General features: G+C 43.9%; 1 protein-coding gene across 1 annotated transcript; it reads left to right on the forward strand.

Moving 5' to 3' along the window:
- The first annotated feature begins 1,136 nt into the window (after positions 1 to 1,136).
- On the forward strand, positions 1,137 to 4,923 carry LOC124968236 (serine protease 42-like). The gene is made up of 5 exons (XM_047530530.1): positions 1,137 to 1,437; positions 1,539 to 1,698; positions 2,012 to 2,274; positions 3,143 to 3,303; positions 4,687 to 4,923. Exons 1-5 carry the CDS (start codon positions 1,137 to 1,139, stop codon positions 4,921 to 4,923), a joined length of 1,122 nt encoding a protein of 373 aa, XP_047386486.1.
- Positions 4,924 to 12,674: the final 7,751 nt, after the last annotated feature.

A 12,674-nucleotide genomic window follows, 5' to 3' on the forward strand; every position in this document is an offset into this window, starting at 1 on the left:
TCAGTCCATTGAATCAGGAAGGTTTCTGCCTTTTGCAGATCTCTGTATGGCTTGGGAAATGCATTTAAATATGCTCCACTTTCTGCTCTTACTGTTCCTGATTTGGTGCAGTCTAGTGTATGCACAGTGTTTTAGATCCTTAAAGCTAGGTGTGATCATAGGAGAAAACTTGGTGGTTTCTTCCACTGGCTTTCTTTGTTAAGCTTATGGCTGGGTTGCTATTTCACTTTTTTCTGTTAGTATCACAGAGCTACTAATTCTCAATTGCTTACCAAGAAGACCTCTATTGTTTTAAGCAATATCCTTAGGTGTGAACTTCTCTATCCTCTCTTCCAAATAAATTCAGTCATCTCAGGCAGAGCTGCAGAGCACTTATCCTTTCAGCTTGCCTATCATTCTGGGCAGAGTATTTGTTTCATTGCACTTTATCTGGATAGGGGGATGGCAGCCTGCTGCAATTGGAGTGAAACCCCTGTTCTGAGTGGTCACTAGGAAGGGGGATGGGTATCTCTTTGTCTTCTCATTTGCTGTATTAGTTCATTTTCTATTGCTATAACAAAATACCTGAGGCTGGGTACTTTATGAAGGAAAAAATATCTCACAGATTTGGAGGTTCAAGATCATAGTGCTAGTATCTACTCAACTCTGGTGAGGGCCTTCTGGCTATTATATGACAGCACGGCAGACTGCATCATGGTGGGAACATATGCAATAGGATGGAATCACATAGTCACAGGAAGCCAGAGAGACTTCAGGGGCCAGGTTTTTATGATTCATTCTCGTGTGAAGTAACTGGGGTGGGGTCCCATGAGAACTACACTAATCCTTTTCAAGAGAAGCACCCCCAATGAACTAAGTACCTCCCACTAGGTCCCACCTCTTCAAGGTTCCAGCACTTTAACACTGCCTCCCTGGGGATCACATGTCCAGTACAAGAAAACAGGCGGGACCTTGGGAGTGCACCCCTAGGCGGTGGCTTCCATCGAGGACCGCCACCCCAGCAGCGCTGGCCCCTCCGTCCTAGCGGAGCGAGGTCGAGGGAAACCCAGAAAGCTCTGAGCCTCGTGGTCACAGGGCCGTTTCCCGCCACCGGCAGCCGGCGCGGCCGCCAGGGGGCACCGCAGGGCCGGCGCACCATGGCGTCCTGGTGCGGCTCCCTGGGCCTGCTAGCCTGGCTCCTGCTCCTGCAGCTGCGGATCGGCGAGGCCCCGGTGTCCGCCGCACCCCTGGCGTCCTGGGGGCCTGCGGGCGGCGAGGTCCTGGGGACGAGCCTGCTGGAGGAGCCCGCCAAGGAGCCAGAGGCGCCAACGGACGCCTCGACCGTGCGGACAGACCCCTTGACCGTGCGGACGACACCCACCCCGTTGGCTCCCATGTCAGGCCGGATCGGGGTGCTGCCGCATCTGCTGGCGTTCACCTCCGGTGAGCACGCCACAGGTGAGCTGGCTGTGGCGCACTGGGACACGGGGCGCGCGGCCTCCCTGGCGGGCCACGGGGCCTGACTCTTCCAGTCCTTCTCCCTGCATGTCCTGGTGTAGTGTGTGGCCGGAGCATCCTGAAGATCATCGGAGGCTCTGACGCCAAGGAAGGGAAGTGGCCCTGGCAGGTGAGCGTGCGGATCAATAAGCAGCACGTATGCGGAGGCTCTCTCATCACTGAGCAGTGGGTGCTGACGGCTGCGCACTGCATCTTAACACGGTGAGGGGCAGGTGGCGAGGCGGGGTCCTGCAGGCGGCCCTGCTCTCCTCAGACACCCTTGTCCCACCGCCCCAGCAAAATGGCAAAACAACACATTTGGTGGAAAGGGGAGGGTTTCTGTACTGTCTTCTCCTTACTAAAGGTAGTTAAGCCGATTTGGAGGGAGACCCCAAATGAGGGGATTTGGTGCTAGAGATGGGGTGATGGGGAGAGTGGTGAGGGAGGTTGGGGCCATGCTGGGAATCATCTAAAATGGGTGTGAGGGGCAGGAGGGAGGCTGACCAGGGTGAGGAGCATGTTCTCTCTCCCACAGTCATTTGCGGTACAGTGTGAAGATGGGAGATAGCAGTATCCATCAACAAGAGACAAGTCTGGTGATCCCCATCCGGAACATCATTGTCCATCCTAAGTTCAAAACAACTGCAACGGTTAAAAATGACATTGCCCTTCTTCACCTCCTCTACCCTGTGAATTATACCTCTACCATCCACCCTATCTGCGTCCCTTCCGAGGCTTTCCAAGTGCAAGCTGGGACCAAGTGCTGGGTGACTGGGTGGGGCAAAACAGAAGAAGGAGGTAAGACTTCCAGGTCAGAAGCCAACTGGGGAGGGAAGGGAGGCAGCCTTATCCTTGAAGCAGAAAGGAAGGCCAAAGAGAGGGAAAGTCAGGGAGGTAAAGGGAATGCAGTTTTAGAGCATTCAAGATAATGGATCCTGAATGGCTTGGGTGACCAAGAGATTTAGGAAAGTCACTTTGCCTGGCAATGGGAGCTGCTCAGCCAAGAGATGAAGCATATAGTCCAAGTCTCCTTGTGCAGATTTTGGGGGCACCGTGGTAAGCTGGTTTGGGGGAAATTTTTTTTTTTTTTTTTGGCTCAACAAGGAGAGAGCCAGATGCATGGAGTTCTTTCCAGAGAGGATTTCTGCTCAGTTTGTGATGAGCTGTCTGCCAGTTAGAGCTGCTTCTTATTGGGAGTAGCTGTTTTTAGGATAGGGAGATTCCTTTCTCTAGAAGCATATGCAGAGCTGAGGACCCTGTTCTGGATCTGAGGCTGTATGGCCTCCTATCCACAGCTGGATTTGATACCTTTGAGGCACTACTTGTTGGAGAGCCTGTGATCCTGCTCTAAAATGTGAAGTTGCTTTACTGATGCTAAGGACACCCTGTCACCATTACTATCAATACCCAGAGTGACAGATGCTTGGTTGTCATTTCTTAGGCTGCTAATGACTTGCTTCTCCCTCTTCCGAAATAGTCTTCCTTTTCCTGTCTTGGTTTTTGCCTCTTACCCTGTCCTTTCCTATGTCCCCTCCGGGCCTCAGATCTATCCTGTGTCAAATGGGGATAATACAAACTGCCCCACTGTCTTCCTGAGACATACTGGGTGCTGGAGGGCTTACTGTTGACTTGCACAGATTCACATGCTGCATATCTTCTTCATTAGAGGACACACCTTCAGCAGAGATTCTGCAGGAAGTGGACCAACGAATTATCCTTTACCAAGAATGTAATGAGAAGATGCAGACAGCCTTGTCATCTAAAAGGGATCTGGTCTTGCAAGGGATGATATGTGGCGATACCAACAAAGGAAAGGATTCTTGTCAGGTGAGATCACAGGCCCTTTCCTCATTCTCAGGTGCCAGGCCTGAGTTATTTGCTGCCTCCTCCATTCACCCCTAATTGAACTAAGGAGGTTCACAGGGAGTGACCCCTAGATCCCTTTAGATGGTCTGGCCTGTTCCTTCAAAAGGGAGCAGCCCTGGCTGCCTGGGCACTACTCGAGTGCTGAAGGTGGGCTGGGTGAAGTTCCATTGTGTTTCACCAGTTGAGCTCTCCTGTGTGGCACTCACCCTGCCGGTGTGAGCACCAACCCATATGATCCCAGGTAACCCACATCACGACCCAGCAACCCAGACACATATGTACAGCTATACACATGGAGAAGGGGAGATCCAAGGACATTACTTCAAGGTCATCCTGGGAGTACCTCTCTGACTCCCAGGCAAATGTTCTTCCCTCTCCTCCAAGTAGCATTCATGGAGTGGGGACATTTGGGCCTAGCCTTAGCAGATGTGTATTTCCATTTCTTGGAAAGAACTTTATAGTTGAAATGAACAAAGAAGCAATTCCAAGAATCCTGAATATTTTGATTCTCACCTGTGCACAGAGAGGGCCAAAGTCCTTCCCCCTACTGCCTGATTTCTCCCTGCTACAAACCCACGTATCCAATCCCATCCATCATCAGCTCTGCTACCTTCAAGACTCTGAAACCTTCCAAAGCCTCTACTTCAAGCAGAAGTCCACATGTCTTTTCCCAAACCTGTTCCACTGTCCCCACTACCAGTCACTTCTTGAGAGGCCCTGCGTCTTCATGTAGGGAGAGGGCACAGCAGGTACCGTGGCCCAGAGGTCTGGGGGCAGATCTTAAGTCTAAGGATGATTTGCACATCTGGAGCAATGGGGTAGCAGATATGGCCAGAGAGGTGAGTGGGTGTGTGGACATGTGCAGCCTGGGTGCAGGGCCAGGTTCTAGGCTGGCTCAGGCAGGACTGGGAGGGGGCCTGGGTGACTGGCATTGAGCAGAGTGGAGCAGGTTTGGGACCGTACTGCTGATTGTGCTGGAGTTGAAGTATGTGTGGGATGTGTGAGAGCAGACTAGAGGGAGTTCGCTATGTAGGTCTAGCACTTCAAAGAAACTTCAAGGTCAGTATAAGGATTTGGGGGCTGCAATGCAGAGGTGATATTAAAAATGTTTGACAACCACTGGGGTTTGGAGATGGCCATAATAACCTCAGAGAATGTTAACTTCTCAATGTCCATATTCACATACACAGTTCTCATGTTCACAGAAGCCCGGCCTTGGCAGGGCCGGGGTGGGGTGGTGACCAAGGAAGTCCTGTCTGTCTGTCTCCCCAGCGCCTTGCAGTGCCCCTCGCCTACTCTGACCTCAATTCCATTCCTGCAGTTTGTTTCTTTCTCTTTCTCCAGGGAGACTCTGGGGGCCCCATGACCTGTGAATTTAATGAAACGTGGATCCAGGTGGGGATCGTGAGCTGGGGCGTTGGCTGTGCGCGCCAAGGCTTTCCTGGAGTTTATACTTATCTCAGCTTCTACAGCAAGTGGGTGGTGGCAACCGTGAACCAGGCGGTACCTTTGTATTCGGTGATGTTTCTCATTCTACTGGCGTGTCTTATGCTGCCCGTGGGCATCCTAGTGACGCGGTGATCACCCTGCCCACTCCCCTCCTGTTTGCGGCTCTCCCACTAGACCTCTCCTCCACCCTCCCTTTCCTTCTCAATGTCCTTTCTTCAAATTCTGGTTGGGATCCATCGCCCCTAGGGAGACCCACATGGAGCAGGGCAGGAAGACTGGGGCCTGCAAGGTGTGCCAGCCTGGTGCTCTGCTCACCTGCTTTGGCACCCCTGTGCCTGGGCCATGTTCTACCTGCTGGGAATATGGGTGACCTGATTCTAGCTAGAGGGCCAGCAGGCCTGCCGCTGGGAGCATGGTGACTCAGGGACACCTTAGAGAAGTCATCATGGTGAAAGAAGTGTTGAACCTGGCCCTAGTTTCAGAGTCTCCCTGAGACTGTGTCACTCGGGTTAGCGAGGTGATTGCCAGGGGGAATGAGGGAGGCACTGGCAGGTCCCTGCAGAGGGGTGAGGCCTGGGACATTAGCATCTGGCTTGGTGCCTGGAGCCAGCACAGGTTCCCCTATACCCAGTGTGGATCTGCGAGTGGGTAGCCTGTGGCCCACGGCCTCATGGGGCACCCCAGACTGGCCCCTCCTCCTCAGTGCCCTAGTGGCCGCATCAGGGACACTCCCAAGTTGTGTTGAGGCAGTTTTGAGGGTGGAGATTTCAGATGTGAATGAATAAATGTTTGAAGAGTGCTGCGTGCGTCCTGCTTCTGTACTGGCCTGGGGTGTGGGGACACTGCAAAGAATGTTTCTCACATGGAATTTAAGAAGATATCGTTGATTCCTTTTAATGCACAGAGGCCCCTGGCTGCACTCATGTGCATTGGGCAGATGGTTTTAGCCAGTTGGGTTCTGCTGCTGTGCTGTTCATAGCCATCAACACTTCCGCGTGGAGTTTCGTAGTGGGGTTTGCTAGTTGTTGCATCTGGGAAGCAGGAAGGGAGAGATCAGAAATAAGAGAGATCAGGGAGCTACATCCCGAACTGTACCTGTTCTCTGCCTATTTCTACACCTTCCCCATATGTAAAGTCTTGAGCCCCCTAGAAGGGTTGGTCAGGTCCTAGGGTAAACAAAGGACTGGGATGGACAGAAGTGATAGATTGGGGCACTTATTGTGTCTGCTGGCTCGTTTCCCTCATATGATAGCAATTTATGGCTTCGGATTTCCTTCTTTGTTCTTAAAACTTTGAAATTGCTTCCTTCGGGAGAAGATTCCTGTGTTTTGCATGTAGAATGAAGGTGCTTGTGAATATTTAGGTGAGTAAAGGAAAGGACTGGGGTAGAGACTGATAATCATCTCTTCTGACATCTTTCCTTCCCTTCCTTCTGGGTGTATGGATGATCAATGGTCACATTTCTATATCTTCCTCACATCTAGGCAGGGTGCAAGTTATGGCTAAGTACATGCAAACAGAAGTGTTGGTTGTGAATTCTGGGGAATGTTCTTGAAAGGAGGCCAGACTCCTCATTATCCCTTCTTTTCTGGCTTGATTATATGCGCGGTGCCTGCAGCTTGAGCAGCTATCTTGGGATAGGAAGAGCATGCTATGGGTATGGGACAGCAATCCAAAAGGAAGTTGGCTTCCTGGAATTTGTAGGGCTGACGCTGCAGCCCTTTATCCAAATAAGTTTCACTTTTAATTAAGTCACTGTCCTCTTGAGTCTCAGTTACTCATAGAAAAACCTCATTACAACTAATTCAGATGGTCATCTACAGCTTTATTTCTGGATTGTCGTGAATGTAGATTTTTCCAGTCATTATTTAGACTCCATTCTTTTTTATTTCTACTTCCCCATTTTCATCATTTCCTTATCCATTCAATTTTTAAAATTGATGAGGTTAAAAATTTTATATTGATGAATGATCATATTAATACAATGTATTTCCATATATTTATTTTCTTTATCAAGGTATAGTTTGTACATAGTAAAATGCACAGATTAATGTACATTTCTTTTGAATTTTAACAAATATATACCCCACCATATACATGCTAGATCATGATAGAGAATATTGTCATCGCTCCAGGATGTGCCCTTTGGCCATCTCCTCCCAGAAAGAACCACTATTCTGATGATTATCAGACTAGATTCCCATGTTGTGCCTCTCACCCAAATGGAATCGAAGAGTAAGTGCTCTTTTGCATCTGTCTTCTTACCTTCTTGTTTTCGAGGTTCATCCATGTTACACGTACCATTGTTAATTCCTTTTTATGGTACAATAGTAATCCATTCCAAGGATCTTCCCCAGCTTATTTATTCTCTTGTGGATCCTCTGCAATTAGTGGCTATTGTGAATCAGCTGCTCATAAGCATTCTAGCACTAGACTTTTGGTGTACATATGTTTTCACTTCTTCTGGGAACAAACCTGACAGTGGAACTTGTTCGTAGAGTGGATCCATGTTTGACTTGATTAGAAATTTCCAAAGAGTTTCCCAAATTGGTTGTACCATTTTATACTCCTGTCAGCAATAAATGAGAGCTCCAGTTGATCCATATCCTCCTTAGTACTTTCATTTACTCAATTTTAATAAGATGAAGTACTATCTCACTGAGGTTTTAATTTGCATTTCCCTGTAACTTATGACATTGGGCACCTTTTCATGTGCCATTGATCACTTTCATATCTTCTTTTGTGAAGTGTCTTTTCAAGTCTTTTGCCCATTTTTAATTGGGTTGTTTATCTTTTTATTGTCGATTCATAAGTATCCTTCAGATTAAAGTCCTAAGTCTAATTTGTTCACTTTCTTTTCTTCCTTCCTTCCCTCCCTCCCTTCCTTCCTTCTTTCTTTCCCAAGGATTGAAGCCACATCCCCAGCCCTTCTTTTTTTTTTTTTTAATTTTATTGAAAGACAGGGTCTCACTAGGTTGCTTAGGACCTTGCTGAGGTTGGCTTTGAACTTGTGATCCTCCTGCCTCAGCCTCCTGAGTTGCTGCGATTGTGGGCATGAGCCACCCCGTCCAGCTGATCTGTTCACTTTCTTAATTGGTATTAGCAAAGATTTTTCTTCTGTTTTTCTCCTATACGCCTTATAGCTTTAGGTTTCTGATCAACAGATTAACTTTTGTTTATGTCATGAGAAGAGGATCCAGGTATACTTTTTCCATGTCTTTTTTTTTAAATATATTTTTTGGTGTTATAGGTGGACACAATACTTTTATTTTATTTTTATGTGGTGCTGAGGATCGAACCTAGGGCCTCATGCATGCTAGGTGAGCATGCTACCCATGAGCCACAACCCCAGTCCCTTCCATGTCTTTAATGTTTGTTCAAAGTGCCTTTATTTTCACTACCAATTGACAATATATAATATCACCTATTTCTGGATTCTATTCAGTTCCCAACCCATTTTTATATTCTCATACCAATTCTTCACTGTCCTAGTCACTGTAGCTTTAAAGTTAGTGTTGAAATTTGGTGGTGTTATGCCTCCAAATTTCTTTACGTTTTTCAAGCTGGAGTTGTTTTTTTTTTTAAATAGAAATGGACAAGCTGATTCTAAAATGAGAATGGAAATCAAAGGACCTAAAATAACCTACATGAAGAACTACTGGATTTCAAGACTTATTATAGAGATATAACAATCAAGACAGGGTTGTATTGGCATAAAAGCAGACATACAGATCAATGGCACAGGAGAAGGAGACCAGATATAGGTACACTTATATGACCAATGGATTTCAACCTAAGGTAACTCAGTGAGGGGAAGGATGATCTTTTAAAGAAACAGTGCTACTGGTTGGGGGTAGTGCACTTGCCAGCGAGGCCCTGGTATGATCACCAGTATCACAAAAAAAAAAAAAAAAAAAAAGAAGGTGCTAGAAAAATAGGCTTTGAACCTTACCTTGCATTGTATAGAAAAATTAAATAAAAAAAGAATTGTAGAACTAAATGTAAAACCTGACTTGATTAAACTTTTAGAAGAAAAATATCTGTGGCCCTTGGGGAGGCACAGAAACTTAACGTAGGTCACAAGAAGTGTGGACAATATGAGGTTAAAAAAAAGTGTGTATTGGATTTCACCAAAATTCAAATCTGCTCTTTGGAAGCCACTGTTAAGAAACTGGGAATGAAAGCCACAGACTGGAAAAAGGTGGCAACGATAGCCACTGAAAAACTTAACTATAAATATTCATAATAACCAGAATCTTAGAAACAACTCCAATGTCTTTCAACAGTTGAATGGTAAACAGTGGAATACTACTCAACAATAAAACAGAATAAACTTCTATTCCTCATTTTTAAAAATGAAGAAAAAAAAAAGAAACTGCTGATATACACAATAACATGGATGAAATTCAAACACATTATGTTGAGAGAAAGAAGCCAGATCCTCTCCATTTAGATTGTCGGCCAGTTAGGAGAACAACTGAGAACTTTCTTAATGCTTTTGAGGGACTGACCCTCACCACACATTGGTTCTTCATGACTTCTTTGGTGCAGGTGCTATCTTCACTTGGTGGCCTTTCAGGTGTCTCCCAGAGGTCAACAGCAGGAGCTTCAAAATCTGCCTTTACCTTTCAGGCACATTCAAGTTCTCTGCGGGTTACCAGTTACAAAGTAGAATTGAGCTGCAGACGACCAAGCACCTGTGTCTTGAGTAGTCAGAGGAGTAATGAGAAAGAAGGAAGCCCAACTCCTCACTGTCTTGGCTTCCCTACATTTTTTTTTTTTTTTTTTTTTTTTTTTTTTTTTGCTGTGCTGGGGATTGAACCCAGGGCCTTGTGTTTGCAAGGCAAGCAGTCCACCAATTGAGCTATCCCCCAGCCCATTCCCCTACATTTCTAAGTGACTGCCCACAGTAGGATGGTAGAGGCGGGTGTCAGGGCATGGGGGGAAGAAGAAAAGGGAGTTGCCAAGGAGATGCTGATTCTAGCTACATCACCAGACTATATTAGGAATTTGTTAAAACTAGGGCTAACTCCAGTCTTTGAGTTAGGCATTTCTCCATTTCTCTAAACAAACAAACAAAAAAGTGATAATGTGAACATTTTCAGGACACCAGGAGATGTAGAAATCAGTATAAGCATTATTATGGTATCTATTTTTTTTTAAACTGGAAATGGTAGTAGGGTCATGAAGAAATTTCCAGTATAGAATTTGCTTTCCTTCTATAAACAATTAGAAAACTAGACAGAATAAAATAAATTTTTAGGCATCAGGATAATAGGCAGTTTAGGACTATGATCCCAGAAAGAAGGGAAACAAGTGAGGTAAGTCCTATAATGATTTTGGCTTCCTATATGGGGGCAATGTTCAGATTGCACAGGGAGGGAAACCCAAATAGCACTGAATGATGTCACTAAGTTAAGGAGACAGAGATTAGAGTTCCAGAAGGCTAATGCACCTGGTGTTGGCAGGTCTGAATACTGTAGAGCAGGGTTGGCAAACTGGTTTTGGGGATGATTCATGACATAGCTTATTTTTGTATAGGCCTACAATAAAAATACTTATACATTTTAAAAAGGATTATTTAACAAAAAGAATATGTTTGAGAACATGTGTGACCAGCAAACCTAAAATATTTACTATCTGGTTCTGTGTGGAGAATGTTTGCCATTCCCTGCTGCATAGGATAGAGAGACACACACACACACACACACACACACAGAGAGAGAGAGAGAGAGAGAGAGAGAGAGAGAGAGAGAGAGAGAGAAAGAGAGAGAGAGATTTCAGGACACTGGACAAAGCCAATGTCAGAGAGTCATAAACTGAATGATTCTCAGTGCTCATCTGGTCCTGGGAGACATATAAGTTTAATCTGACCAGAGAAGAGGACCCTCACTGAGTACTTGGGCCATCAATAGAGATCTGGCAAAACTAAAACCTTAATATAGGTAGCCCTAGGATAAAGCTGCTTTGGATTCATCCTAACAAACTTAAAAAATAGCCTCAGATGGGACTGGGGTGTGGCTCAGTGGTAAAAGACTTTTCTAGCATGCTGGGAAGCCCTGGGTTTGATCCCCAGCATTGCAAAACCAAAACCAAAACCCCCAAATCTCAAATGGATGGAGGTGAACTACAAGTAACTTAGATGTATACCATATTTTAAAGATGGTGATATAATTCAAATAGTCAATTATGTAACATTTACAGTGTTCAGCATTCATTAAATATTTTTAGAAATGTGGAAAAGCAGAAAATTATGACCTGTAACAGAAAAATAAGTAGAAACAGATAACAGAATGACAGAGATGATAAAATTAGTAGACAAAGACTGAAAAATACCTGTCACTAAATTTGCTCAAGAATTTTTAAAAAATGAACATAATTAGGAGAGAAGTTTAAGAAAAGGATCCAAATGGAATTGTTAGAGCTAAAACTACAACATCTGAAATGAAAAGTTAATTGGATTGGTTTAACCACAGATTAGACATTGAAGAATAAATATTAGTAAAATTGAAGGCACAGGGATAGAAACCATACTGAAGGACAGGCAAAATCATTTAGTCTGGTAATTTGATCTGTAGGCCAATATGAAGTGATCTGACACATGAACAATTAAGAGTTCAGAAGAAAGAAGAAGACAAGGAGAGCAAAACAAACAAAAATCCAAAGAACAAAGTTGAAGAAACAATGAAAAATTTACAAATTTGATAAATGCTAAAAGTAAGCATTCGAAAAGTATTATTAATCCCAAGCAAGCTAAACACAAAGAAAACCACACCACAGAAGGTAATCATTGTGTTACTATCCAAAACTCAGTGAAAAGAGTTAAAAGTAACTAGAAAAAGGACACATTAAAAGTCAAATAATTATGGGCTGGGGTTGTGGCTCAGTGGTAATGTGCTCGCCTCGCACATGTGAGGCACTGGGTTTGATCCTCAGCACCACATAAAAATAAATAAATAAAGGTGTGGTGTCCATCTACAACTAAAAAAATTTAGAAAGTCAAATAATTACAGACTTCATAAGTAGTGCAAATCAGAAGATAGTCAAGCATCATCTTCAATCATTGAAAGGAAAATAGTCAATGCAGAATTTCATTATCAAATTAAAGTTTTTTCCAAAAATGAAAGTGAAATAAGACTTTTATTAACAAAAATTCAACAAATCCCTTCTTAGATTTTAAGTAACATTAAAGGAAAATTTTCAGGTTGAAGTAAAATGATACCAGAGGGAAATTTAGAGCATTGCAAAATAATGATGTGGTTCAGAAATGGTAACTTCATTAAAACATTAAGGATTTTCTATTTTAAAAAGATTTTAAAATCACATCATAACTGAAGCGATGTAATATTAAAGGTAAACTATGATAAATTAAAGATCATATTAAAAACACTACAGCAGCCACTAAAAAATGAGATGTGTCTAACAAGCCAGTGGTGGTGAATGAATGGAATTCTAACAGTTAATCCAAGATACAGAAGGAAAAGACAAAAGATGGAATATAAAACCAATCAGAGAACAAATGGCAAGATGGTAGGCTTAAATTCAACCGTATCAATAATTACATTAAGTATAAAGGGTCTGAATAGTTCAATTCAGAGACAGATTTTTAGACTGCAAAAAGAAAGACCCAACTCTATGTGACCTACAGGAATGCACTTAAAGTATAAAGCATGACAAGGTTAAAAATAAGAGGAAAAACCTACACATTGTAAATAAAAAGAAAGCTATAGTGTATATATTAAAATTAGAATTCAGGAAAAGGAATATAGCCATAGGTAAAGAAGAATGTTTCATAATTATAAAAGGAATAATTTTTCAAGAAGACATAATCCTTATGATGTAGTTTTAACATCTCCGAAGAACCGAAGGCAAAAAGATACAAA

Source organism: Sciurus carolinensis, chromosome 17, assembly GCF_902686445.1.
Source record: "Sciurus carolinensis chromosome 17, mSciCar1.2, whole genome shotgun sequence".
NCBI lineage: Eukaryota > Metazoa > Chordata > Mammalia > Rodentia > Sciuridae > Sciurus > Sciurus carolinensis.

Excerpts from the sequence above, each read along its gene's own strand:
- LOC124968236 (XM_047530530.1), top strand. The coding sequence starts at position 1,137 with ATGGCGTCCTGGTGCGGCTCCCTGGGCCTGCTAGCCTGGCTCCTGCTC. Across the intron at positions 1,699-2,011 it reads GCGCACTGCATCTTAACACG|TCATTTGCGGTACAGTGTGA; the intron begins GTGAGGGGCAGG and ends TCTCTCCCACAG. Across the intron at positions 3,304-4,686 it reads AAGGAAAGGATTCTTGTCAG|GGAGACTCTGGGGGCCCCAT; the intron begins GTGAGATCACAG and ends CTCTTTCTCCAG.